The sequence below is a fragment of the Dermacentor variabilis genome, chromosome 9 (assembly GCF_050947875.1).
Source record: "Dermacentor variabilis isolate Ectoservices chromosome 9, ASM5094787v1, whole genome shotgun sequence".
Classification (NCBI taxonomy): Eukaryota; Metazoa; Arthropoda; class Arachnida; order Ixodida; family Ixodidae; genus Dermacentor; species Dermacentor variabilis.
In genome coordinates, this window is record NC_134576.1 from 106,174,560 (window position 1) to 106,200,964 (window position 26,405).

A 26,405-nucleotide genomic window follows, 5' to 3' on the forward strand; every position below is an offset into this window, starting at 1 on the left:
TCAAGTGAGCAAGTCTAGGTTTTATGGTTGTTTCGAAACACATTATCAACTAGTTCGAAACATCAAACACGTTGTTGGATCGTCGCGCGCACGGATATGTTGGATTGCCACGTACCAGACTTGGGCAACCGTGCAAGCATCGAAACCCCGTTTCAAGTTGCGCTTTCCTACTGCGGCAAATTTCCTGTATATAGCAAACACGTACTACCCTTATGAGCAGAAAATGACTAGATCTTTAAGCGTCACGCATTATCACTGCCTAGTTCACGTTCTTTCTTTTTTCCAGCAGGTGCCGCAAAGATCTGCAAGACCCAATGAGCTGGAACAGTAGGCGCACCGTTTTTGAGCCATGGTTTTCGTTCGACCTCGCGACAGGTGTTAACGAAAGCCGTGCACCTCTCTGATATTAAACGCGTCCTTTGCTAAAGCGCCTGTTGCCATGGGAACGCGACCCGCTTTCAGCGCGACGCACAGAAACCGCCATCATGGCGTTCGGCGCGAGAAGTCACGTCAGCCCATCGGCACGGACTCGATGCGCACGCGCGCAGGATGAGGCGCCCAGAGGCAGTGCCGCACTCTGCTTTCAGCTCTCGGGAGACGCGCTCCCGTTCGGCACGACGAACGTCTTGCCGCTCCAGGTCTCCTCGGGGAGACCCTTGGTGATGGAGACGTTGTCCTCGATGAGCACCTCGTTGATGGTAGGCATGCGGTCGACGGAGACCACCGAGATCTTGCGGTGGCCCGCCCAGTAAGACGCCAGACCCGAGTTACGTCTCCGCTGCAACGATATTGTGTTTCGTCGGAATGAACGGGCGAAAACAACCACGTGGCACTAACTGCGCTCGCCCACGGTGTTTTTTAGAGGTTAACCGCAAAAAGCGAACGAGTTCACAGAGCCACTTTCTTCTAAGGATGCTTCTTGTAAGGATGCGCTGTGAACTTTTAATGAACAAACATGCAAGTGCAAGTTTCCTTCTCGAGTGAAGAATGAAATTAGTGTATTAACTCTTTCCCTGCCATGGGGTAAAATAGGTGCTTTTTGTAGGTGACGCCACATTTTTTTTTTAATTACTGCACTCGGTATTTCATGTAGTACATAAACAAAAAGCACAATGAATGCAGCTTTCAAGCATACTAGATTGATTAACGAGATATATGTCATAAAAACGACATATATTGATAGGATCAAGGTTGTGGGATGAAATTGAACATAGTGTTTAAAGACACCCTTGTATCTACGAAGAAAAATATGTAAAAAAAAATTATGAGATATACAAAACGTACCGCCGTCTAATGGGCACTATCTCAGAAAAAAATATTATGTGAGCAGGTATTCCGGTGCAAGTATTTAACGGTAAGCACTACAGTTTGGCGTTGCGGGATGCGGCTGCTGATGTTCCGGGCTTGTTTGCGTCGTCCTCGTCTCTCTCAGAGTCAAGGTCCGACGAAAATCAGCATCCCCGGACTCGCTGACGCTCGATCCATCGATAACGTCAGACGCAGCGGAATCGCTATATTTGCGATCTTTCGAAGCGCGCGCACCGTTCCGGGACTCGGCCATTTTCGCTTTCTACTTTGACTATCGCGAAACTTCGGAGCGCGTTAAGGAAATTAGCGCGCGGGAATATAAAAGAACTGCGTAGAAAACAAAGATATAGTTCTCCTCCTTCACGTTCGATGGCGAGTGTTTCTGTGAGCGGCGCGGAAGTTCTCGAAAACGGCGTTTCAAACCGTCGATAGTGGGCTGCCATTTTTTGCTTTCTACTTCGACAATCACGAAATTTCAAAGCTCGTTGAAAAATCACCGCCTCGCTGGAAAAAGGCGAACTGCTTAGAGAACAACAATATCTTTCTCCTCCTTCACTCATTGATAATACCGTGTGTACGTGAGCGGCGCGGGAGGTCTCGAAAGCCGCGTTTCAAACCATCGTTAGCGGGCTAACGATGGTCAATGTGCATGGTACGGAAAGCGCTAATAACAGCGCAGTAGGTCACAAGGTCTGATACAGTGGTACAAGCGTAACAGGAAGCAAAACGCCCATCCACGACGTGGCGTGCTTCTCCTGTAAAGTGGGCACCTTCTTGCGCTTACATGCACAAGGCGAAGCCTGATTCTAAGGCTACAAAAATGGGGGGACTGAATTTAAAAATTCTTCTTATTATTAACGCGATAGCGTTAGGGCCAGCCGTCGCAGGACATCCGGTGTCGGCAAAATTGCCCGTGAGCGAAAATTGCCGTATATATTTCGGTATATGTAAATGTCACGCCTTGCTATATGACATGAGGTACATGCGGGCTATATTTCCACAATATTATATCACTAAACTTGCTTATACCTTGTCTTACATTCTTGGCAAAGTTATTCCTCAGAGTTTTGATAATGTCAGCCCACAAACAAATATCATAAAACAAAACACCGGCAGCACACGCGTTTTATGTTAAGTCTTCTCGAACTTAAATATTAAAAGTGCCAAACATTTTGGCGCGGCTGTGCACTACCTTCGAGACCGGCCCATGCAAGAGGTGGCGTTTCTACCAGAAAGCCCGCCTTTGTGTATAGCGTTCGCCGCCAGCGTTTCCCGGTAAACATTACGGTTACATAAGCTGTAATTGCCGGGAAGCATGAGAAGCAGTCAGGGATCCTTGAATGCTATTGATTTCCACTCTTAAAGGCGAAGCTTAAGCGTCCTCCAGTTATTATTATTATTATTATTATTATTATTATTATTATTATTATTATTATTATTATTATTATTATTATTATTATTATTGCCGAAGTCAACACGCTCGGTCGCAGCCAGCAGGCTAATGAATGTAATGAACATATCAATCAGCTTTTGTTGATAACGCATGGCATGGCGTGAAGACAAAAGAATAAGGGAAATATGTTCCGCAGTGCCAAAAGCATTATTTATTTCTTTCTTTCTTTCTTTCTTTCTTTCTTTCTTTCTTTCTTTCTTTCTTTCTTTCTTTCTTTCTTTAGCGCGCTGTTATGCACTTGTACGCGTCCCTACTAACTGCATCACACTCGCACCGCGGTGAACTACGTACTGACCCAGGAACGCTTGTAGTGGACGAAACCGTAGCAGAGGTAGGCGAGCAGCGCCACTAGCCCGCACGCGAACACGATGAGAAGCAGCGGCTGGTAAAGAAGGCCCAGGAAGAGGCCCGCCAGGGAGACGCACAGGCTCAGGAACACGCACAGGCTCGCCTCGATGATGCGGTTCGAGAGGCGCTTGCCTCCGTGCTTGTTGCCGTGCTTCTTGCTCGCCTTGCCGACGCCGTTGGTGGCGCTGCCGGCGGTCACGCGGCCGGAGCCGTTGGCCGAGGGGCTGACGCCTGCGAGGCCGACACGGCGAGAAGAAATAAGACTGAGCACGTCCTGGAAGGGACAGTGAACTTGAGGGTAACCCTGAGCATTTCATTGCGACAGCTAATGTTATACGGACGCTCCAGATGCACTCACGCCGCCACCGTTGTCGTGTTGTCCCCCTGACGGCGCATGCGCGGCTAGCGCGCGGAGAGTTAGAGGTCGATTTATTGTGTCTGGTCTGAGCAGTAAGCGTCAAGACCTAACGTTATCGAACAATTCAGTGGGTAGTGCCGACCGTATAACGCCTACAGCTTTTCTCTTTTTTTTTTTCGTTAGGTCTTCTATCTCGTGCACCATCAGAGGTGCGACGCTTGCAAAACGCAAACTGGCGGTGATCATCGCGCCACCATTGTGAGACGCCTGGTAACTGTTATGGCGCTGTTTCTCCTGCCCAGCAGGCGTGACCTCCGAGGAGGCGTGGCCTCCGAGAACACCGTCCGAGGAGTTCAAGCGGAACGCTAAACCCTCGCTATCGCTCTCAATGCCCGACCCTTCGAGAGCAAGTGGCACATTTTTAGACCGTGGTGGGTAAGCGTACTTGGCCAATAGACAATGCTGTCACGAACATATGTGCAAATTGCTATTTTTGCGCACGCAACAGGCTTCGCGAACAACCCGGACAAGTCAAACTTGATCATACGCAATCTGTTTAAAAACAAAAGGACGGGAAAAAAAGTGAACACGACAGATATGAGATGCTTGGAAGCACAAAGATTACTGTAATAACAAACATCATGCATTTATCCTCCTTCCACTACGCTAGAGGGGACCAACATAAAATATATACGATGTTTGCTGCGTCACACACACACACACACACACACACACACACACACACACACACACACACACACACACACACACACACACACACACACACACACACACACACACACACACACACACACACACACACACACACACACACACACACACACACACGCACGCACGCACGCACGCACGCACGCACGCACACACACACACACACACGCACGCACGCACGCACACACGCACGCACGCACGCACGCGCGCGCGCGCGCGCGACAGTGGAGCCTTTGCATACCAAAGACACTTACCAAAGTGAAACATTGCCGGCGATATCACTTTCAGATCACCGAAGCGAGTCTCTCTTACGTTACGAATTATTGGGATCACGTCCGGCCTAGGGTTGCTGGTTTTGAAGCGAAAACGTTACACTGCATTTTAAGAACCATGAAAACTCATCGGCGCAGAATTGAAAAAAAAAGAAGCCATTCTATCGCCATTTTCTACGATAATGGGTAATGAGGTATTGATTACAGAAAAGAAAATATCGAATAGCTTTAAGGTAGAAACCTACCAGCATAACCGTTAGTGCACTTTGAACTTTCATGTTAGAATTACGAAGCTGGACTTCACAAATCACTGCGACGTCCAATCTAGGCTTGCTGATAGTTCTGCATTAAAGGTGGGATTACGCTGCAATAAAAAAAAAAGAAAAACGATCTTTGCCCGGCGATATCTGTAAACTTTGTTTTCACAAGAACCGAATTCCGTGGCGGCAGCATTTACGTGCCCCTCCGCGTTTTTGGTACGACATCGAAGGAAATCGAGTTCTGTCGTCATGTCCGCGGCTACAATGAGGCATTTATTTCAGCTAACTCAGACAGAGCTTCGAGGGGCGGTAACCCACCGACATGCGCGGTCATTAGCATATGCATTTACACCTGCGGGTTATCCTCGCTCCCCCACGCCACCCCTTGCCGATAACACGCCCCCTACACTCCACGGAAGCTGCTTTACTTACCCACAACGATTTGACTTCCGAGAAAATGGCTGGTCGGATGTCCGCCGTGGACTTCTGCGGACGGATGCAAGCCGCCGCCTCCAGCTCCGTGGTGATTGTGGTAGGTGGTCATTCCGTGGCCGTGCGCCTCGTTGTAAAATACGATGGGGCTCGGTCTTAGGCTGCCGGGAGTCACATGAGTCGCCGCTGTCTCTAGCGGAGTCATACCTGGGACGGAAGGACAATCGAAGAGTGAAGTGGATCGGTCGGCTGATGAAGGATTAGTTCGCCAATCGGTTGGGTTGTTCGTCAACCAGTGCATTCCATGTCTCCTTCAGTCAATCCCTATCCGGTCAATCTATAACTATCTAGCTAACTTAGTCGACTAATTGCACCATTTTAAACGTAACCTTCATCTCCCAAGTCAACCAGTGAGTACATGCAGCTGTGGAATGACTGGTCGTTGGTTAACAACCAACAGTGAGTTCGAGGCAACACAGGGTAGGATAAAATGCAGACATCCTGCTGTATCTAACCGTCTACACTTATCGAGACACCAGCTATGAAGCATCCATACATATACTCGTGATATTGGCTACTTGTGCAAGTATACGGCACGCGAAACATCTGGCTTAGAGCGAACTTCTGAAAACTTACACTGTAATATGCCCACAGAGAGCCGGTGCAACTAAATTTCTGTCTGTCGCAGATCTCGTAACGAGTGCAAAGCGGCCATAGCGCAACACGTATTGCTTCGCTTGCGAAGAACCCGAAGCGAGCAACCGCACGGCACTCAACACCGCGCGTTCACGTTGTATCGGAGCAGACGGCACGGCAAAATCGTCTGCGCTTAGTACGAAGGCGTGGCTCTATGGGCAGCCGTTTCATACCCTTCTCTCCAGCGCTTGGGAGAGTTTACAAGAGGCAAAATACGCGCGTGGAAGGTTAAAGAAAGAGAGGCGAAGGACGAGGCAACGATCGATTTTGAGTCGAAAGTACCCTCTCCACGTCTGCCCGGATGGGATGAATGACCGCGCACCTGTGTGATTCACTGAAGTTCATCATGTTAGACACGGGGAAAAAAGGAAGGAGAGAGAGAGAGAAAACGCGTTCAGTCAACACACCGTTCTGTTTCAGTGCATATTGTAACTAACTTCCGGAATGCTTCCGCTTCCGTGTCTCCTTTCGGCTTTGCAGCTGTTGTAGAACGGAAAAGAAAAAAACCCGGAAGCCGTGCAGAATGGAAGTCGGTATATCGAACGCTTAAGAACTCGCCGCTCCCTTCTGCTCTCCCTCAGGTAAATGTCATTGACCGCGACGCGGACCACAACAGAGACCTGGCCGACATGCCGCTGTCAGCAGCAATTCAGTCCGTCTTCTTCTTTTTTTTTCTTTCTGTCTGCCGTGGTGCGATCGGTTTACAAGAACGGCCCCGGAAACAAACTGTGACAATCGATACCACTGTTTCGTCGAGTGATGAAAAATAATTACTTAAAAGCAAATACTTGCTGTAACTAAGCAGCGCTGTTTTTCGCGTGCAACTCAATGTACAACGCTGTCGAAGCCTCCTTTGCCTCGCTTTTATTCCTTTGCAAGGCTGTAAATATTGTGTACTGAGAAACGTACATATTCGTTGTGGCTTGACTGTTGTTTCGGTGACTTAAGTTGCAGAAATTTTATGTCTGAGTTTGCTCGTTTGTGTAAAAAAGAAAAGAAAAAAGACCTCAAGTTGTGACGTCACAATCGCGTGGCGCCGTTCCCCTCAGTTCTTGTGCAGGTAGATGAGGCGACGTTTCCTTTTTGACAGATATATAGAAAAGAAGAGAAGCAATTAAATGTATTTTGGTTGTTTCCTATGTGTGGTATGGCAAAACTTTATTCTTGTCCTTCGTCACTGGCAAGGGTGCTTCACTGCAGGAGTGATGTCAGGCAGGGGAAGCAAACATACATGGGTGCGTCAAGACTGGCGCCGACAATGTAATGGAGGGGAAGTTAATGAACGTACACACGCCGACACCGGCAATAATGCTTCACTGCAACAATAATGTCACGCAGGGGAAACACACAAACGTGGGCGTTTGCTATGTAGTAAGTAAGTAAGTAAGTAAGTAAAGTAAGTAAGTAAGTAAGTAAGTAAGTAAGTAAGTAAGTAAGTAAGTAAGTGAGTAAGTGAGTGAGTGAGTGAGTGAGTGAGTGAGTGAGTGAGTGAGTGAGTGAGTGAGTGAGTGAGTGAGTGAGTGAGTGAGTGAGTGAGTGAGTGAGACAACTTTATTCGGTCCACAGTGGACGCGAGTAAACTCAACGCCACTTGGCTAGGCCCACTCGGGGACCATCAGATGAAACCTGACGGTCCTTTCGCGGGCCCTCTGGACTGCCAGGATTTGAGAGGTCTGGTACTGGGCCTTAATAAGCTTCATCATTTCCTGTTGGGTGAAAAGGGGACTGGCACAGGCGCAGCCCCACAGGACATGCTCGAAGTCCCCATAACCACCACACAGGGGCAGTCCGGGCTTGGGAACCGTTCGGGGTACACTGTGTACAGTGCCGCGGGGCTCGGGTAAGTGCTTGTTTGTGGAAGTCTGAGAGTGACTGCCTGGGCCCTGCACAGCGAGGAATGCGGCAAAGGCAGGAGTCTTCTTGATAGATAATTATGCTTGCAGATTTAGTTGTACGAGCAGAAAGGCTCGGGTCGCCCATGAGAGGGCGCGTTACCCGGCGTACGGTCAGTCAAACCTCGTGCAGCCGAGTGAGCCTCCTCGTTGGGGTTGAGCGAGGTACCCTCAATGGTTCCAAGGTGAGCAGGGAACCAGGCCAATGGGTGATGTTTGAGGTCTTTAGCATTTAGGATCATACGTAGGGTCCAGGGAGCCACCATTCCCATCTGAAAGGCCCCGATAGCGGCCTTGGAGTATGAATAAATCGTCTCATGTACACTGTCCGTCAATGCAAGAGCAATTGCAACCTGCTCCGCAACGCTGAAACTAGAAGTGCGGATGGTAGCGCAGCTGAGAGCTTTGGAATCACAGTCGATGACAACTGAGGAGAAAGCTTTTTCTTGAGCGTACGAAGCAGTGTCTACGAAGCATGTTCGATCCTTGTCCAAGCGGGTACTGGCGAGCAGAGCTTTACCGCTGGCTTATCTTCGCTCTTCGTTGTCGGTCGGATGCATACTGCGTGGCATCCGGTGTATGAAAATCTTGGATCTTACATCGTTGGGCAGCTTCACAGTGTCGGGACCGACGACCATGGGGTTACGTCCCGGCATGCCAAGTATGGCTCGGCCCTCTAGGGTACCAGAGAGTCTGATAAACTGAGAAAACTCTTGGGCTTCAACGATTTCTTCGAACGTGTTGTGGATTCCAGATTCAGACTGCACACGTCTGAATAGTTGAACTATGCACGGAAACAACTGTAAAAAATAACGCAATGCAAACGAGACGGCACCCACGCTGGCATCAGCAAGGAGGCTTTACCGCGAGATTCACGCAAGGAAAAATAAAAACGTCCAGAAATAATTGACGATTACAATCAATGTGAGAGAATAGCTGAACACTTCTAGAAATGCGCTCGCTTTGTCGAATAAATGACGCGCTCAAATGCGCGCTTTTTTGCAGTCAGGATATTTAGGTAGCGTTTATTGTTTCATTGAGTAACTTGGTAGAAAACAGGAGAAGGGGAATCGAGGGACTCGATTTTGTTAATCACAACCACATAAAGCCAACAGACACTGAAAGCAATGAACTCAAAAGAAGAAAACTGGCAAGAATTGTCCGTTTTTATGGTTTTGGTAGAAAACAGAGTGGTTAAGCAGCACACCTGTAGCGGTAGTATAGATGGCTATGCGTACAACCCTATCCGCCATGTGTGTGTTGTCTCTAGCGGCGCGAGCGCCGGCACGGAAGGTCACTGCCATTATCCTATCCCGCATTCAGCGCCTAAAGCTTCACACTTTTCAAAGTTTTCGCGCGACAGCGCGTGCGTCTCAAAGAACCATATATTAGTTGGCGTTATTACGGCGCCGAGCCCGCCCGGCGATTCGGTAGCACGAGGCTTTTTGTGTTTTGGGTCGGCGCCTTTGTAATGACGGTGAAAGTCCCACCACCAAGGAAACGACTGAAAGAGCCAAAGAAGGGCCCATTCGCTTAAAAAAAGGGACCATCATGCGAGCACTGACCCTCGCCAGAATGCTTCACTGCAAGCCTTGTGTCGTGAAGGTCAAACACACATACACACGCCGACACCGGCAAGAGTGCTTCACTGCGAAGACAGTGTCATGAAGGGGAAGCACACATACACACGCCGGTACTGGCAAGGGTGCTTCACTGCAAGAGAAATGTAACGCAGGGGAAGCACACAAACGTGGGCGCGTCGAGACTGGCGCCGACAATGTAATGGGGGGGAAGGTAGAGGAAATACACACGCGCGCACACACACCGTCAAGAATAACACCGGCAAGGGTGCTTCAGCTCAAGCGGTGTGTTGAGCAGGAGAAGCACGCAACACGCCACGTCTTTTACAGGGAATATACTCTGGTAAATGTAGTTCGTAATGAACATTAGCTCGTGGAGAGCAAAGTTCCGTTGCCAATTTTAGCACCGCCGAAACTAGAACAGCGCGGACCCTAGACATAACGACTTTTGTGTCGTGTCAATGTCAGGAACTGAAAACACTAAGGGGTTTCTCGGCCTGACGGCGGGCGAAAAAAAGGAAAACTGGGACGAAGAACAACAAGACGGGGTATGCGGTTGTGCATGTTATGCTCGTTTGTGTCCACGCATTTATGCGTTGTACTTCTAGTTAGGCATCACCAAGAAGCCCAACCAACTTTACACTCCTTTGGAATGCAGTTGATGCGCAGTAGTCAGTGACGCCAGGACGAGGCGCGGGAGATGGGGCTAGATTACACCTTGAATGTTGCCAAGCAACCTTACTAATTAGGTGTAGATTGTTGGTATGCTAGTCGTGGCTAAACGCTGCTTAGATGTTTGTAGCTTATTTATAGCTATGCGCCCACAGAATTGCACTAGTAAGCAACGCACCTCAATTCTGATAAGATATACTGCATATTACCGCGCTACAGTTACACTTTTATCATTATATTAGCATTAGTGCACATTAACGCAACGAACAACTTGCAATCCAAGTTATATATTGCAAGTTTCACTGCAAGGCGCAAAATTGTCAGTTCGTTGGGAAATAACGAACGCATTGTACAAGATGGGTGTCGCAAAAAAAAAAAAAAGGAAAGGCATGGAAGAAGATAGGCTTTATTGGATTGCTCTATCATGCTTTCTTTCGCCATCAACTTTTTCGCAACCCGAATTAGAGAGCTTATGGCAACAGAAAAGCAGGCCGTTTTAGATAAAGGTGGACGCACGCCTAAACTCGGTCCGAACGCGCTCGACGGCCTTTCAGTATTCGAGCGCCTCCTCAGCCGCCTTTCCGCTCGCAATTACGTCGTTAACTGCACCTCCACAGCTCACGCAGCACTGCACGGAACTGACGCGAAGGAAATGACCTTAAGCCTAACACTGTCCGGCCAAATTGGTCCAGGGTCGTTCTTCTGTTGCCCCCGACATGAACACCGCGACTCACGTCTCTTTCCGCACGACCTCTTGCGACCGCGGGGGGTGGGGGGGGGGTGTATCTTTGGCGTCGATACGACGTGCTCCGACCAACAACCGAACGAAACTGCGGCGCGGAACGCACGGCTGCGCCGAGCGACAGCGGTGCGCCCCTCGAGAGTAATTAACTTTACTATCAGCACACGAGGCGCCGCCGTTCTCGCACGCGACCAGTCAAATCGAACGGCACGAGAAGAGAGTGTCGCGGGGTTTATCCGACCGTGCGCGTTATCTGGGTGACGCACGAGCGACGGGGCCCAACACATCTTTCGCATCAGAGTTCGGTGAGCCAATCGAGAAGCTACGGCGGCAGTGTGTCTTAATTAAGGCCTGTTTCGGAAACCGGCCGTTTCACTGGCCGGGAGTCTCTCGCAACTACAACTTCAGACATATAGCGGACCTTCCGAGAGCAACAAAAGGAAAAGCAACCTTCACCGAATCGCACCCCAGCGTTGTGTCGCGGCACCGGCAATAAATGGTGCAGCAGCTCTAGGGATCCTCATCTGAAATCATCCACGCTCGCAATGCAGCTACGACATGGCCTTCCGAGTGAAGGAAGCTATATTGAATTTAGATTTTTTGATTTATTTAATCTCACATACATTAGCCTCTGGTGGGGCTGTAGCAGAAGCGGATAGTACAATACAATGCAAAAAGAAAGGACCTACAACAAGCAACAAAGAAATATTGCAAGATAGATAGATAGATAGATAGATAGATAGATAGATAGATAGATAGATAGATAGATAGATAGATAGATAGATAGATAGATAGATAGATAGATAGATAGATAGATAGATAGATAGATAGATAGATAGATAGATAGATAGATAGATAGATAGATAGATAGATAGATAGATAGATAGATAGATAGATAGATAGATAGATAGATAGATAGATAGATAGATAGATAGATAGATAGATAGATAGATAGATAGATAGATAGATAGATAGATAGATAGATAGATAGATAGATAGATACAGACAAAAATTATGACTCGAGGCCTGTTTGGGAGAGGAAGAAAACAAACCACGCTAAGGATAGCTCACAATGGAAGCTCCGCAGTGAGTCGAGTCTTTCTTTCACGTTAGCCCGTGTGTGAAATCGTACATGCTCCCGCGTCTAATGTAGCATAATGTTCATTCCGAAGTGGTGGCCGATTCCCGTGATTTAAAGGGACCCTGAAACGATTTGGCGACTTTGTACAAACGTACTGAGTCTTAGAGTAGGTCTTTCTGATCATTAATTAATTGACGCATCTAAGTGCTCCGCGTAAAGCGTGTAATTTATCATAAGGTTTTAAAGATGTACATCGCTGCCGATCGCAGCACACTGCTCGGCGGAATTTTCAGCCGCCCCTACCCATATGACGTAAATCACCCAATTGACGTCAGTAGGACGAGCTATCCGATTGGCAGCCCAAGGCGCGTCATCGATAATTTTCCCACCTTTATGGTGAACAAATGATGTTCCTAATAGTTGGAAGGTTAGGTAATTTGTTTCTATAAAAAGAAAGTAACAGAAAGAGAATGCACAAGAACAATTTCTCACTACACTTAAGCACTTCCGGCACACAGCAAGCGTCGTATGCTTGTGTTACAACGTGCTTTGTCTTGAATGGAGCTTCGCAGTCAATGTCGGCCTGTCTTTTCGTGAGCACCATGAATCGACTTTGTTGCTCTGTGGACTGCCAACGTAGCGACTGGCAATATGTCAAGATGCGACATCGTGTCCCTCTGCAAGGCAGCAGACAAGCGTAGTGGCTGCAGCGCATCTGAGTGTCAGTATCCCACGGCGCCAGAATTTGCGCGTTTGCGGCCGTCCCTTTACACCGGAGGATTACTACCCCCATAGCGTTTCGCGAGTCTGGTATTCGGGTAAACGCACGCGAGGGGACAGGGCCTGGCTGCTTGACCTTGCCGTTTCACGGGATGAGCAGAAGCGCAAACCTGAATGATCTGCACGGTGCAGCCACCTGGTGGCACAGAGCCCAACCAAACACAGTAGCAGTGACGAACTGTATTCTTTGCTGCTGACGTAAATTTTTCGCAGGAGCGTAATTGTTAACATGCTGTTTCTGTAAATGTTTATAATGTTTTACACTTAGAGCAATATTACCGCTTTGTTTGGCTGGTTAAGCTCTGCGCGAACAGGTGGATGGACTGTGCAGAGCGATCAGGCCGCTCACGTACGTCTACGCTAAAGTTGTTTCATCAGCTTAAGGCTTATGCCTTCACCCATCCGTCTAAAGGCCCAGCTTGCCTGTGGCTACCGGAATCAGACACGTTCGGCGCTGCGACAGAATGCTCGCAACGCACGCTTCGATAACTCTCGGTTGGAGTCGACTGCCAAGCAGCTGCCGGAGAGGTTGGAGAGGCTTCGCGCGCTCGCTCCTAGAGAAACGGAAGTAGACGACACGACGTGCCATCATGACGCAGATCCAGTGAAGGCGGAGCTTAGCCCCGATCGCTCGGCGAACGAGTTGAGGAGAAAATGCATGACTTTTGAAGTAGGGTAACTTGTAATCGTCCGTAGCTCTCTTAATATGAGACGCTTCACGCAAGTTGTGGTGCGAATGATTAACTTTAGCTGCACCCTACACGTCTGCAAAATTTGTCCGAACCGTTTCAGGGGCCCTTTAACTTTACCGCTATTCTAGCATCGAACCAGACAAAGCGGCAACAGAATATTTCTTGGAGACTTCCGCGCGTTCGCGTCGTATCCGTTCTCGTAGCTGCCGTCGCGCCAACACCAGCTTATATACAAGTAGAGTGACCCAGAGCTATGCATTCACTATCCGGCATGCACGTCTCACGTGCAGGAGAACCAGGTCACTTCGGAGTAGGAAAGAAGGGAGGGCCGCGTAGAAACAGTACAGGAGTAGCGCGATGTACAGAAGCACGTCTTCCAAAAAAAAACGTTGGCGAGCGGTGACGAAGATAAGCAACGAACAGCGGTGACCCGGATCACGTTTTTCAAGCGGTCAGTCCTTGGGTGCGTCGACCTCGGGGTTCATGCTCCGAAGTGGGGCTCTAATGCAGCCTAATCCAGGTGCAAAATTTTTGTTGTAAGCTTTGTTCTCCGCACAATAGGACGGAAGAGGTGGGTCACTTTGGGAGCGCGGAAATTGCACGTTGCGCGTCTCTTTTCTTCAACAGCACTTGCTAAAAACAGAAAAGTGGTGTGCAGAGCACGTAATACTTAACTGCAGAGTATATAGTTTAGCAACTTGGGATGCATTCTTGATGTGTGGCGAAAGGAATATCACTACTTTCCGATTCAACACGCTGCCACTGCCGGTAGCAGTGGCGTACAAGACCTGGCAGGGTGATTGATAGATAATAACCAAGGTAAACTGCGGCCTTGTGTTGGCGTTCCAAGTGTTGTCACGCAGTCTGTACTGAACGGTACCGAACTGACTTCGCCAATGCGTTACGTGGTAGCTTTTGCAGCAACCACAGCACTTTACCAAATTTTACCATTGTATGTCATGCCATCATATCATACCATACCATACCATACCATAGGATGCAACAACACGCAGAAACGAGCCGTGGCAATTCCCGCGCCTACTAGGGCGCCCCTCGTGGCGGCGAGCGCGGACCCGGCAGTATACGACCGGCCCGCTTGCGTATGGAAAGCGTGTCTGTGCACTGTTTCGCGCGTAGCTGTTGCCTTTTTGTGAGCAATGCCGAAGTGCAACCCGAGCTGTTGCGTAGTATGCTGCAATAGCACGTACACCAACTAACGAGGAACAAATTTTTGCAGGTTTCCAAGCCGACCGTATGAAGCAGAACGGCGTCAACTCTGGATCGCGCTCGTCCGACGGCATAAGCTGTTTTATGTTCCGGCGTTATGCCAAGTGCGTTAACGCTGAATTCGTTGCTTTTACAGCAATGATGGCAGCAACGGGACACCTGCAGTGCGTACCAGGATATGCAGCAAACAAAGTAGTTTGTTTCCTCACTGTACCGCAGTAAAGCCGTGGAACTCCTTCCCAATGCTATCCCATTCAAACAGCGCTAGGGCTTGCTGAGAGCTACGAGGAGGGGTTGGAGCTGGCTCATCTGGCATACACCCTTCTGCGCCCAGCATATCAACTAATAAGGGGCAGTTGAGATCACCAAAATATTTGATGACGTGGTTTATTGGAACCTCCTTTGCACGCACTAAAAAATCGCAGCATAAAAGTATCGAACTTCCAGTAACTTAAATTGGGCAAAAATATTTTCCCAGCGTAGTCTAACACAACTGGTAAGTTCCTCACCTTCTTTTGTGTTTGGGGAGAGCAACGTTAGAATACCTCGGGTAGGTCTTACGAGTCGTTCGTACGACCCACCTTCTTGGATGAGATGTTTTGGATTCGCATTTGCTGTCCTGTATGTACAGGGAAACTACCGCGGCGTGTTTTCAGTTCCCTGCGATACCAGCACGGCAATCGCAGCTCCCCGCTAGGATTTGTCTGTTGTCGCCGATCTTCAAGAATCAATGTCACCTGTAATTTCATGCATCCACACCGTAGATAACGAAGTAACTTACGCTGAGTTTCACGCATCTCGCCGGTGCGTTATTTTTCGTTTGCGGAATACACTTAGCAGTCACTTCCTATCAGTGCGAGTTCAACACTTCCCTCACGTCGTAGACGTGCCCCACTTCAAATAGACGACTTCCTTTCTCTAAATTCTTTTCACGAAAAAAGCTGTCAAGATCTTGTAATTCCCAAAACCCGGTTAAAATTAATATCGGCACGCTGTTTCGCGCCATCGCTACCGTTTGACAGGGCACCAAACACGCAGCGCGAGCTGCTTACGCCGTGAGTAATCCTACCGCATTCGCGCAACCATTCGTCAGATGGCGCTAGGGGTCGGAAAGACAGGGCGCCGCCTAGCACTTGCAACGTTCCCATAGAGCACATCTTGCTACACCGCTATATAGAGTGGTATACAGCACACATTACCGCATAAAATGACGCACTATATTTATCGCACAGCGTACACCCTGGCCAGTGATCAGACCTTGGGCAGCAATCATACCGGAGTCACACGCGCACTTTCGATCGCGGTCAAACCCGATCGGGATCGATTACGATCGAAAGTGCGCCTTGTGGCCGGGGTAAAAGGCATGCTGAGTAGCGCTAAGTCATAATGCTGCTTTGACTCGCCGGGCTGACAGCGTCAGCACTCCACTCCACTCACTCACTCACTCACTCACTCACTCACTCACTCACTCACTCACTCACTCACTCACTCACTCACTCACTCACTCAATAAATAAATAAATAAATAAATAAATAAATAAATAAATAAATAAAACCACCATTATCCCGCTCAGACATTCAAGTTCGCTTTATTGAGTTGGTGGCCGACTATAACTGCGATTTAATATCAACACCGGCGTTCTCACAAAAGCAACCTCGACCCAAGTCGCGATTTTCAGGTCATCGACATGGCCCGAGCTGCGGGTCGCCGCTATAACTCTGACGTAATCACTACGACGAAGACGTCATCGACTAGAGTGACGTATCGCTGTGCTCCAACACCAGCGTGGTCGCTATAAATAACCCCCCCCCCCCCCCACCGCCTTCCGCCTTCCAAGTCATAAACTTCTCCCCTCGCCGACGAACTGGGACGCGATCGTGACACAGCCTTCGACGCCGCAATTGCGCGACTTCGTTCGAACAAAAGCAAACATAAGCACAACTCGGCCTCCTTTCTCAACCGGAGTCCGTGTTCATAGTGGAGCACGGCCGGTTATATATAGCGTAGCCGCTGTTCGTGTCCAGCGGCAATGTATCGCCCCCTTTTTTTTTTTTTTTTATGAGCGGCGCGACTATAAATAGAACGCCCGCGCGGTGCCCTTTATCGCGACCCGCAATTGAACGGCTGCTGGTGACACCGAAAGGGACCCGGTATGAAATTGTTTGAAATCACGCTACATATAGCGCGTTCCGTGATCGGGAAACATGGGAGAAAAGGAAGTGTGGTATATACGCCGGATGTGACGTCGGGGAAATGAGAATTATTATTTCTTAGCATTCCACTGTCTGAACTCGGAACAAAAAAAGAAAGTAGGGACCAAGAGTAAAGGAAGTGAGATTGCGGAGAAAAAAAGAAAAAGAGAAACATAACATTCGTTTCCTTTGTGTGCCGTCAGAGTTATTCATATATCCAGGTCACTGGCACTCCCTGGTTTTATAGGCTGCGTACGTTTGTTTTCGATCAGCAAAGCGTGCGGTTTTTCAGTGAATATGCTTCCCTTCCGGTACATCACGGTCGGCAACACAAAATTGGAGCGCGATTCAATCGCAATAAAAGGAGGTATACCCCGTTGCCTGCAACGAATGCCCTACCCAATGCTACTGATGTCGATTGTATAGCGCGAGGTACAAGTTCCACTTACAAACAAACAACCAAACACACAAGCAAACAAACAAACAAACAAAAATAGCAGAGAAGTTCTTTGTACATGAAGATGCGCAAAACGCGAAAATAAAAGCCGTCTTCGAATTTTCAAAACTTTAATATTACCGCCTGTTGAAGCTTTCTGAGAAACAATGTGCAATTTAACATTGACATTTATATGTGTCTTCGTAGCAGAGTTCATATAAGAAGAAAGACAGAAAGAAAACAGCATACGCGTCTCTTCTAACTACGCTTCAAATGCATGTAAACACGAAGTTACGGAGTTTCCTGAATAAATATATTGCTTTCATATTGAAACAGCGTGTGCCACTGGATTTAGGTTGCTTCAGCATAGTGATTTCTACTTTACAAAGCATCATGGGCCAACAACAAACTACGTTGACATAAAACCGCGCGAAATGTTAGCCTGCAGCACCGACGAAAAAAGAAACAGAAAGAAGAAACTATGTCATCGGTCTGAAGAAACAAAATACTATTAGACACGGACTCACGCATTTTTTTGGCAACCTTAAACGGACACTAAGGACCTACACTAAATCAGTTTAATAGTGGTAAATTACTCTTTCGCAACTTCATATTCGTTCATTTCCTGGCAATGGGTTGTATACCTTCTGTCCCAGCTAACGCTAGCGAAGGTGTTCAACGAAAAAAGGAAACATATATAAGAAAAGCCGGTTCAAGGTGCGACTATAAAAACTATGATGTTCTGTCGTCAAGGATCTGATGACTGAGCACCACAGGTCTTAAAATCATATCTTGCACCGTATTTTTCAAATCTTTTTTTTTCGTTGAACACCTTCGCTAACGTTAGCTCATCATCATCAGCAGCAGCATCAGCAGCAGCAGCCTGGTTACGCCCACTGCAGGGCAAGGGCCTCTCCCATACTTCTCCAACTACCCCCGTCATGTACTGATTGTGGCCATGTTGTCCCTGCAAACTTCTTAATCTCATCCGCCCACCTAACTTTCTGCCGTCCCCTGCTACGCTTTCCTTCCCTTGGAATCCAGTCCGTAACCCTTGATTGTTGATTGTTTGTTCCCAACTACTGAAGATTGATTGTTCCCAACTACTGAACGAAACATTTTCATTGGTATTCACGCGTGAATATTTAGAACCATTAGCCACCATAACTCGCGCTGATTTGTTTATGCCGGAAATAATAATTTTCGATTCTGGAATTTATTCTCTCCTTACTAATCTTAAAATTTCGTCTTCCGCTGACGATAGTGGCTTAAATAAAACAATTCTAAAACATATAGCCCTAAGCCTCTTCCCAATACTGTCCGCCTTATTTTCACAATCACTATCGACAGGCGTTATCCCTCCCTATTGGAAGGTGGCTTAGGTAGTGTCATTCTTGATGTCTCCGGATCGTTCTTCACCGCTTAACTATCGACCAATTCTTTTTAACAAGTAACATTTGTAAATTTGTCGAACATATTGTACACTCCCAGGTCATTAACTACCTTGAAGAACGTAACCCCATATTTAAGCAACCGCACGATTATCGCAGAGGCTATTCATGTTACACTCAGCTCGCTGGCTTTATTCACGACATACATTTATCAATAGACACCAGAGTTCAAGTAGACGCCGTATTCCTAGATTATTCAAAAGCATTCGACCGTGTCCCTCATCGTCGACTTATTCACAAGCTTGCACGGCTAAACATCGACTCTGCTGTTGTCACATGGATAAAAGGCTTTCTTTCTAACAGGATGCAATTTACATCGGTTAACAATCGCAACTCATCTCTAGTCCCCGTAATTCGTATTAATGATCTACCAGAAGGCATCAAATCCAATATCAGACTATTTGCTGATGACTGCGTCATATATCGTAATATTCACTCTAACCGTGATCATTACAGTCTTCAATCTGACCTAAACGCAATAAACGTATGTAATTCAACTTGGCTAATGCCTCTAAATCTTGCTAAAACTAAATTCATGTTTCTTACTAACCAGGCAGCCCGAACTTCAGCATCTTACATCTTAAACGACAGCCTTGTTGAACAACTTTCCAGCTACAAATATCTTGGCGTACACCGAACCCTTCACTTGACGTGGAATAATCACATTAACCCTACCCTCGCATCTGCAAACCATTCGCTTGGTTTCCTTAAACGTAACCTCAAACATGCTCCCGTACACTTACGCAAATTGGTATACACAACACTAATACGCCCTAAAATAGAGTACGCGTCAGCCATATGGGATCTCCATCAGGCACACCTAATAACTGACTTATAAGCCCTGTAGAACCGTGCTGTACCCTTCATCTTTTCAGATTATTCACGAGAAACCAGTGTAACAGCATTGAAAAATCGCGCCGAACTTGAAGCCTTGTCCCTTCGTCGTAATATATCTCGTTTAACGCTATTCCATAAGCTTTACTTTCACGTATCTCTTGATAACGAGTTTATGTGTGAACCCTCAGCCATTTTTCCGCGTCGGGATCATTCTTGCAAAGTCAAATGCATCATGTGTCATTCCTTCGCATTTGGTCAGTCATTTATACCTCGCACCACGATAGAGTGGAATAATCTGCCATCGCACATTGTCACGGAAGCAAATGCCTCGAAATTTACAGACGCTCTACGCAGTACCATGCATACCTAATTTATAACGTTTCACTCTCTGATTTGTAAACTGATTTTTTTCCTTTCATGCGCCGATAACCAAAGCCTCCGCGACGTTGTCATAGTTTGCTCAAATCATTTAAAGTTGCTGTACTGATAACTATTCTTATTTATTTTTTGGTTCTTTCTGTTTATACGTTGATGCACTGCAATTTTGTCCCAGTTTTATTTTTGCATTGTATTTACATTTACGCACTGTTCTTTGCCTCACTTTCTACCATATGTAATACCCTCCCTAGAGGGCCTATAGGGTTATTGTGAAATAAATAAATAAATAAATAAATAAATTACAACTACCTTTAATGGCACCAGTGTGACAGAGAAACAGCCGCACACCCGAACAACCACTGCTACACCCTCTGTCACGTGTCTCGGTAGGTCACACCGACCCGCTGCTATTTCACCGCTGTGTTGCTCAAACCGAGCCAGATATTCTCGCCGGGGGCATATCTCCCTTCATCACCAATACGATGATACGATGCTATCGCATTAAAACCCTAGCGAGAACAGATCTAGCACACGTGCACTGGTATTGTAGGATCTGCCCACTCACGCCTTTACATTTGTCTCCGAGACAGGCCCGTTTCAAAACGCATTGACGTCTCCAATATTTTAGCCCGTTGACTTAAGCCGCCATTAAGAAAACACCGGCGACCGAGACGACCACTTTCGATGGCGATCATGTCCGATGCGGATCGAAATTCACGACCGCGATTGGCTCCCTCGCGCAGCTTGCGCAACCAATCGCGACCGAGAAATTCGATCCGGATCGGGCTTGATCACGATCAGAAGTGCGCCGTGTAACAACCGTGTTAAGCTTGCGAGAAAGCGTGAGCCACAATAATAAAGCTCGGAGCAAACTGCGAGAAAAGCACTGCCTTGCTCGGGTACGCGGCGAATCTGGTATGAATGACCATAGAGCACTCTTCACGAATGGGTGAAGATCATCTGTCACGGTGTTCCGCAAGATGAAGTCGCGCCTCCGCCTCCTGTATACGTGTCGTTATGAGGTTAATCCTCACAAAGCGTGTAATTCATACATCGGCGCATGGCGAAAATTCGAAGTGACCACGTCTTGGTGCAGAACCCTGGAGCTTATTGCACGGCATTCTTAAATCTCACTTGTCTTTGTGATGCTGCAATATGCTTATGATTACCATAAGTGCGCATACAAATAAACTCTTTTCTAGACGCAGCTTCACGAAAATTGGTCACCAGAAAGGGTCGCGGTTAGCCTTTGTTAGTCACCGTCGTACAGATACTCGATCGTCGTCGCGAGATATACACGGCTTTCTCAAGGAACACCGAAAAAAAGAAAACGGCGTAATAATGCGTTACATAATCTCTCAACACCGACCACAACCGCAGCTCCTTCACGACAGCAGGCGGGCATAACTACAGCACCTTCGCGAGCGTTAGTTATTCACATAAAGGCTCATTCCTTTGGATCGAACGTACAACACGTAAAGGGCAAAAGAGATTCCGCACACAGCGAACACGGCCACTGTGACGTAGAACAGAGGAGTGGTGAGCGACGACAGTCTCTTTTCAAAACGGGGAGGGCCTTGCCGCTGCTGTGACGCGTGATCGCCGGCATTACCGGCAGCGTGCGAGCCGGCGCCATCTCGGCCTTCCAAAAGTTCGCTGTCGCTGGTCGGCAGGAGGTGGGTGACACTGTAGCGGCTCACTTCCTGGCTGAAAATCATGACTGGGAGGCCTCCGAGCGACGTTTGGTCACGACGACTTATTTGCGCTGTCTCGAGACGGATCGACGACTTCTTTGGGATGTGCGAGGTTGTGAAGAAAACCGGTGCTAAACAACGTCACGGCACCGCCAGGTCATCACGCAACTCGCGGGCTGACGGGTCCTCGCTAAGCCTAACGGTGTCGTCTGGTCCGGTGGCTATTCCTCGCTCGACTTCAGCGAGGAATAGGTATTCGCTTCGTCGCAGCACGTCGTGACAGAGAAACTATCTCGAAGCAAGGTTTTGCTAAGAGCGCGATGATCTTGGAGCGCCACAGAGTTGATCGTGGGAGGAGTAGACACCGTAAATCGCGAGATTTCTGTGACCGAGGCGTCGAACGTTCTGTGGAGCCTACGGCGAAGCACATGTATTTATGCGTTCGTTGTTACGGCATAGTTATTCGGGAATGGCAAGGCTGCAGACACTCAGGGAATGGTTAAGGGCGCTAAATGGTCCACTCACACGGTAGCCTGCAGCTCTAGCTGTCAATCTCGACCAGTCGTCCTATAGGTGTCCGCTTTGGAGACGGTAAATGTAGTTCGCTGCTGCTACTGCTGCTGCTGCTGATGATGATGATGATCCTCATCTATGGCACGTGCCCGTTAAGGTTAATAGGCAGGGAACCGGGCGGCAGGAGTTATCATATAAGAAAAGTATTCTGATAGGTGAACGAAAAATGGGAAAGGAAAGGAAGGAATAACACTAAAACGACACTATATATATATATATATATATATATATATATATATATATAATGGAGAAGAAAGCAACGACATGCGTTAATAAATAAATTACAGAATCAAATTCAGTAAAATAAACAATTAACAGAAAAAATTACAAGACTAAAAATAATTATATGTGCCCTACATACATATAGTTGCAAAAACAACACGGCGGCTAACGCTCTCAGAACACGCGAATGTGAAGAACTAGAAAGGATGACGAAGAGAAATGGAAAGGATTTAGGGAGTGCCTTATTCCAGCAGTCGTTTATTTGACACTATTTAGTATATCTTTTGTAATTGTCTTGCAAGCAGTACGGCTGCTCAAATACGTACTATTCTTGCCTTTTAGTACTTTTCTTTCTTTTTTGCATTTTTTTCTCACTATATTAAAGCACGTCTTTGTCTCATGTGTCATTCTGCCACTTTATCCTTGGCATGTCCCCATAGTTGATTGCCATAGTTGATTATCATCCCAGACGGGACCAAGCGCACCAGAAATTGGGCCGGTTTTAATATCATCAATCTTTCTTACAAAAGCTAATCAATTATACACGTAAAGTCTACCTTGACACTACCAACATTCATTTTATACAGTATGCTCCACTTTAAATATATTTAGGTGTGCCCGAATAACGAAATTTCCAAATGAAATCGATTAGCGATACTCGAAAAAAAAAGAAAGGACAGAATTCGAACATCGAATATTTTCGTATTTCTAAACAAATTGAAGTATTGCAAGGTTTCCGCGAGAGTTCCTCTTGGTAAAGAAAAGGTTAATTTCCATTATTTAGTACAAGCGATGCCATGCGCACCTGAACGTCTGGTTAATTGAGTATTTGAGCTTGTAATTGAGAAACGGTTGTAAGGTGATGGTATATCTGGCGGGCCATCACAATAATATATATATATATATATATATATATCGTCCAGCGTCAATTGAGTTGATCCGTCGTGAGCATATACATATACGTATCACGAGAGAGCACGCAATTACGCTGCTTCGGTCTGTCACGAACGATCAGCACTAACGTTTGACCCAGCCATTACGAATGATTTCGTTATACAGAGGCGCGTTTGAATCTGCATCACGTAGGACAGGTCTCGTGGCTCAATAACCGCTGTAGAAAAAAGAAGAGAGAGAGAGAGAGAGAGAGAGAGAGAGAGAGAGAGAGAGAGAGAGAGCGGGGGGAGGGGGAGGGGGGAGAAATCGAAGATAATGAATTTTCGCATCACTGCGTTCTCATTGTAGGGAGTATTTATGGACACGCGTGCGTGCAAGCAAATTTTTAGATGTGGCACTTTGTTTTGAAGTGTGGCTGCATCGGGAGCGCTTTCTGTAAAGGTCACTGCACCAGAAAAGGCTCTGCGCCAGAAATAGGTACTCCACCATTCGCAAACTATAGATTTTGAAGCTCCTTCATGCGGAAGCGTAAGCAGCTCCTGTAGCAACCAATTCAGAAAAAAAGAAAAAAAAAAGAACACTGTACCCGCCGTGGTTGCTCAGTGGCTATGGTGTTGGGCTGCTGAGCACGAGGTCGCGGGATCGTATCCCGGCGACGGCATTTCGATGGGGGCGAAATGCGAAAACACCCGTGTACTTAGATTTAGGTGCACGTTAAAGAACCCCAGGTGGTCGAAATTTCCGGAGTCCTCCACTACGGCGTGTCTCATAACCAGAAAGTGGTCTTGGCACGTAAAACTCCAAAATTTTTTTAAGGAACACTTTTAAGAATCAGTCTTGTATAACCATCCTATCTGAAAAAGCTTCTATAACATATATCTCGTTAGCTTGTCCGGATATGCTTGTAACAAACATACTTTCAAGAAGAATAAAATGCGCAATCACACTCGTAGCAGTGAAGCGCGAGATTACCGGATATAACTATATATAGTCCCGTCGATATAGTCCAGCAGCTCAAGGCTATAGTCACTAAGCTATAACGCTCTGCGGACGAGTCGTTAACCTTCGTGCGCCACGCAATTCCACGAACTGGTCGCCTAATTTGGCATCCGCGCCACTCATGGGTCTCGGAACTCACCTTTGGGGCAGATAAAACAATTCGTTATCAGCACGCGACGCCAACACACAATGTGATACCAAGTAAAATCCGGGGAAAATTAACCTACTCTTTCAAGCGAAACGCAAAAAAATTACAGCAGAAAAAATCCCTAACGTGGGACTTGTCAGACAGTGCGTAAGCATTTTTCCAGTAGCTTACTATATATATATATATATATATATATCATCGCACATCGGTTCGACGCGTTCCAGACACGCCGACAGATTTCTGTGGGAAGTAGCCCTGGAATGCTGACGCATTAGAAACGATATAGAGCATCGCACACGCAATGCAGAAAATGTGGGTTCGACTCCCAGCCTGGCCTTTTCCTTGCCTTTTCCTTCACTTGCATTTCTCTTTTACCTCATTATTTCTAAATTTAAATTATATGCGCAGTTATTTTGGCCTATCCTTTTTCTTTTCATTGCTATCATTTGCCCCTTAGGTTCGTACGGTTGCAACTAACACAGCCAAAAAAATCAAGCCCCTCGGTTCCGCGTATTCGTTGTGCATGGTGCCACGTTTACCATTTCGGAGTTGTACAGAGGCTCGATCCGTTTTTTTTTTTCCAGCGCAAGAATATAACTAAATAATTGAGGGCACGAAGATGGGACATAAACAGCACGAACGTTGGTGAGAGTCACTAGCTGCCAGCGTCTGCGGTGTCTTTTTCTGTTTGAGTCCGATTTCGTTTCGCGCTGGTAAACTGAACGAAGAATCCAGCAACACACGTCTAACAGCCAATAAGCAACGAGTAGTCTGACATTCGGCATTTCATTTCTCGCATTTTTTTCCAGTGAAGCTTACTCGACACGATTGGGAAGACATCCTTCAATTACATTGTGCGCGCGCGCGCGTCTTGTCTCTGCGTTTGTTTTCGGTGTCCGTCGATCGGCCGGTATACGTCAAACGACATCACATTAAAATTTTTCGTTTCTCGTAAACTACGACTACGCGGGGGGTCATTATGATTCATTGATTTTTCTCGCAACTAAATCAACGCCAATAACGTACAGTTCGAATGAATTAACCAACTCACCTTTCCCGTTGCGTGAAAGAAACTTGTCGACAACTCCTTGTGCTTTGGTCAGCAGTGGCGGCGGAGGCGGGCCGCAAAAAACGCCTTGGCGTGCGCGCGTGCTTGCTGTGTTATGCGGGAGGAAGGAAGGAGGAGGCGTTCCCACACAGCGCTGGATAAAAAAAAAAAGTTCCAAAGTCCGGCGCGCGCGCCACGAACAATGCGCACCGCGGGTCCGTGCCAGTGGCTTGACCGCTCACTCAAGCGCGCTTCCTTTGTGCGCCGACAGTGCCGATCCGACGCCGGCTTGCGCGGTTTGGAAACTGCGCAGCCGAGAGTGGATTGCCGCGCCGCACGCCGGCTCGATATACGCGCCTTTCCTTATTTTTCTTCTCGACCCAATGTCCGGTGTGAGGCGGGCGCCGAGTTCGAACTCCACGCCACGGAAGAAAGAAACACGTATGCGGTGAGCAGCAGCGGAAGATGAATTGAGAGAAAGCAACGGCGTAATGGGGTCTTTTCTATAACGCCGTGGCACCCCTCTCCCCTCTCAGCCACAACACCCCACGATGAAAGGCCGTAATCGAAGAACCAACCGCGCATGCTTCGTTAAGGATTACCGGGGTTTGAGTGCCTGCGTTGGGCGCCAGCGCCATCTTTTAGCGTTCGCTGCAACCGGCGCTTTCACTTTCCCAAAAAAAAAGAAAAAGTCGTCTTGGGCCTGGGGAGAGTCGAACTTAAGGAAATTGGTTTTTTTTAAACCTAGAAACGTCACTGCACCAACGTAGTTTAGCAGAGAAAAAAAAGATAGATAGATAGATAGATAGATAGATAGATAGATAGATAGATAGATAGATAGATAGATAGATAGATAGATAGATAGATAGTGTGTGTGTGTGTGTCTGTGACATGGAGACCGTGTGGGTTATTCCAGAGAGGTGCCTAGTCTCGTAGAACACACACACACACACACACACACACACACACACACACACACACACACACACACACACACACACACACACATAT

The 26,405-nt window shown here is 47.3% G+C and overlaps 1 protein-coding gene across 1 annotated transcript; it reads right to left on the reverse strand.

Moving 5' to 3' along the window:
• Positions 1-269: 269 nt before the first annotated feature.
• Positions 270-25,672, reverse strand: LOC142557218 (uncharacterized). The gene is made up of 4 exons (XM_075668913.1): positions 25,398-25,672; positions 5,161-5,367; positions 3,057-3,340; positions 270-778 (listed from the first exon to the last, which is right to left on the reverse strand). Exons 2-4 carry the CDS (start codon positions 5,363-5,365, stop codon positions 584-586), a joined length of 684 nt encoding a protein of 227 aa, XP_075525028.1. The 5' UTR covers positions 5,366-5,367; positions 25,398-25,672; the 3' UTR covers positions 270-583.
• Between the last annotated feature and the right edge of the window lie 733 nt (positions 25,673-26,405).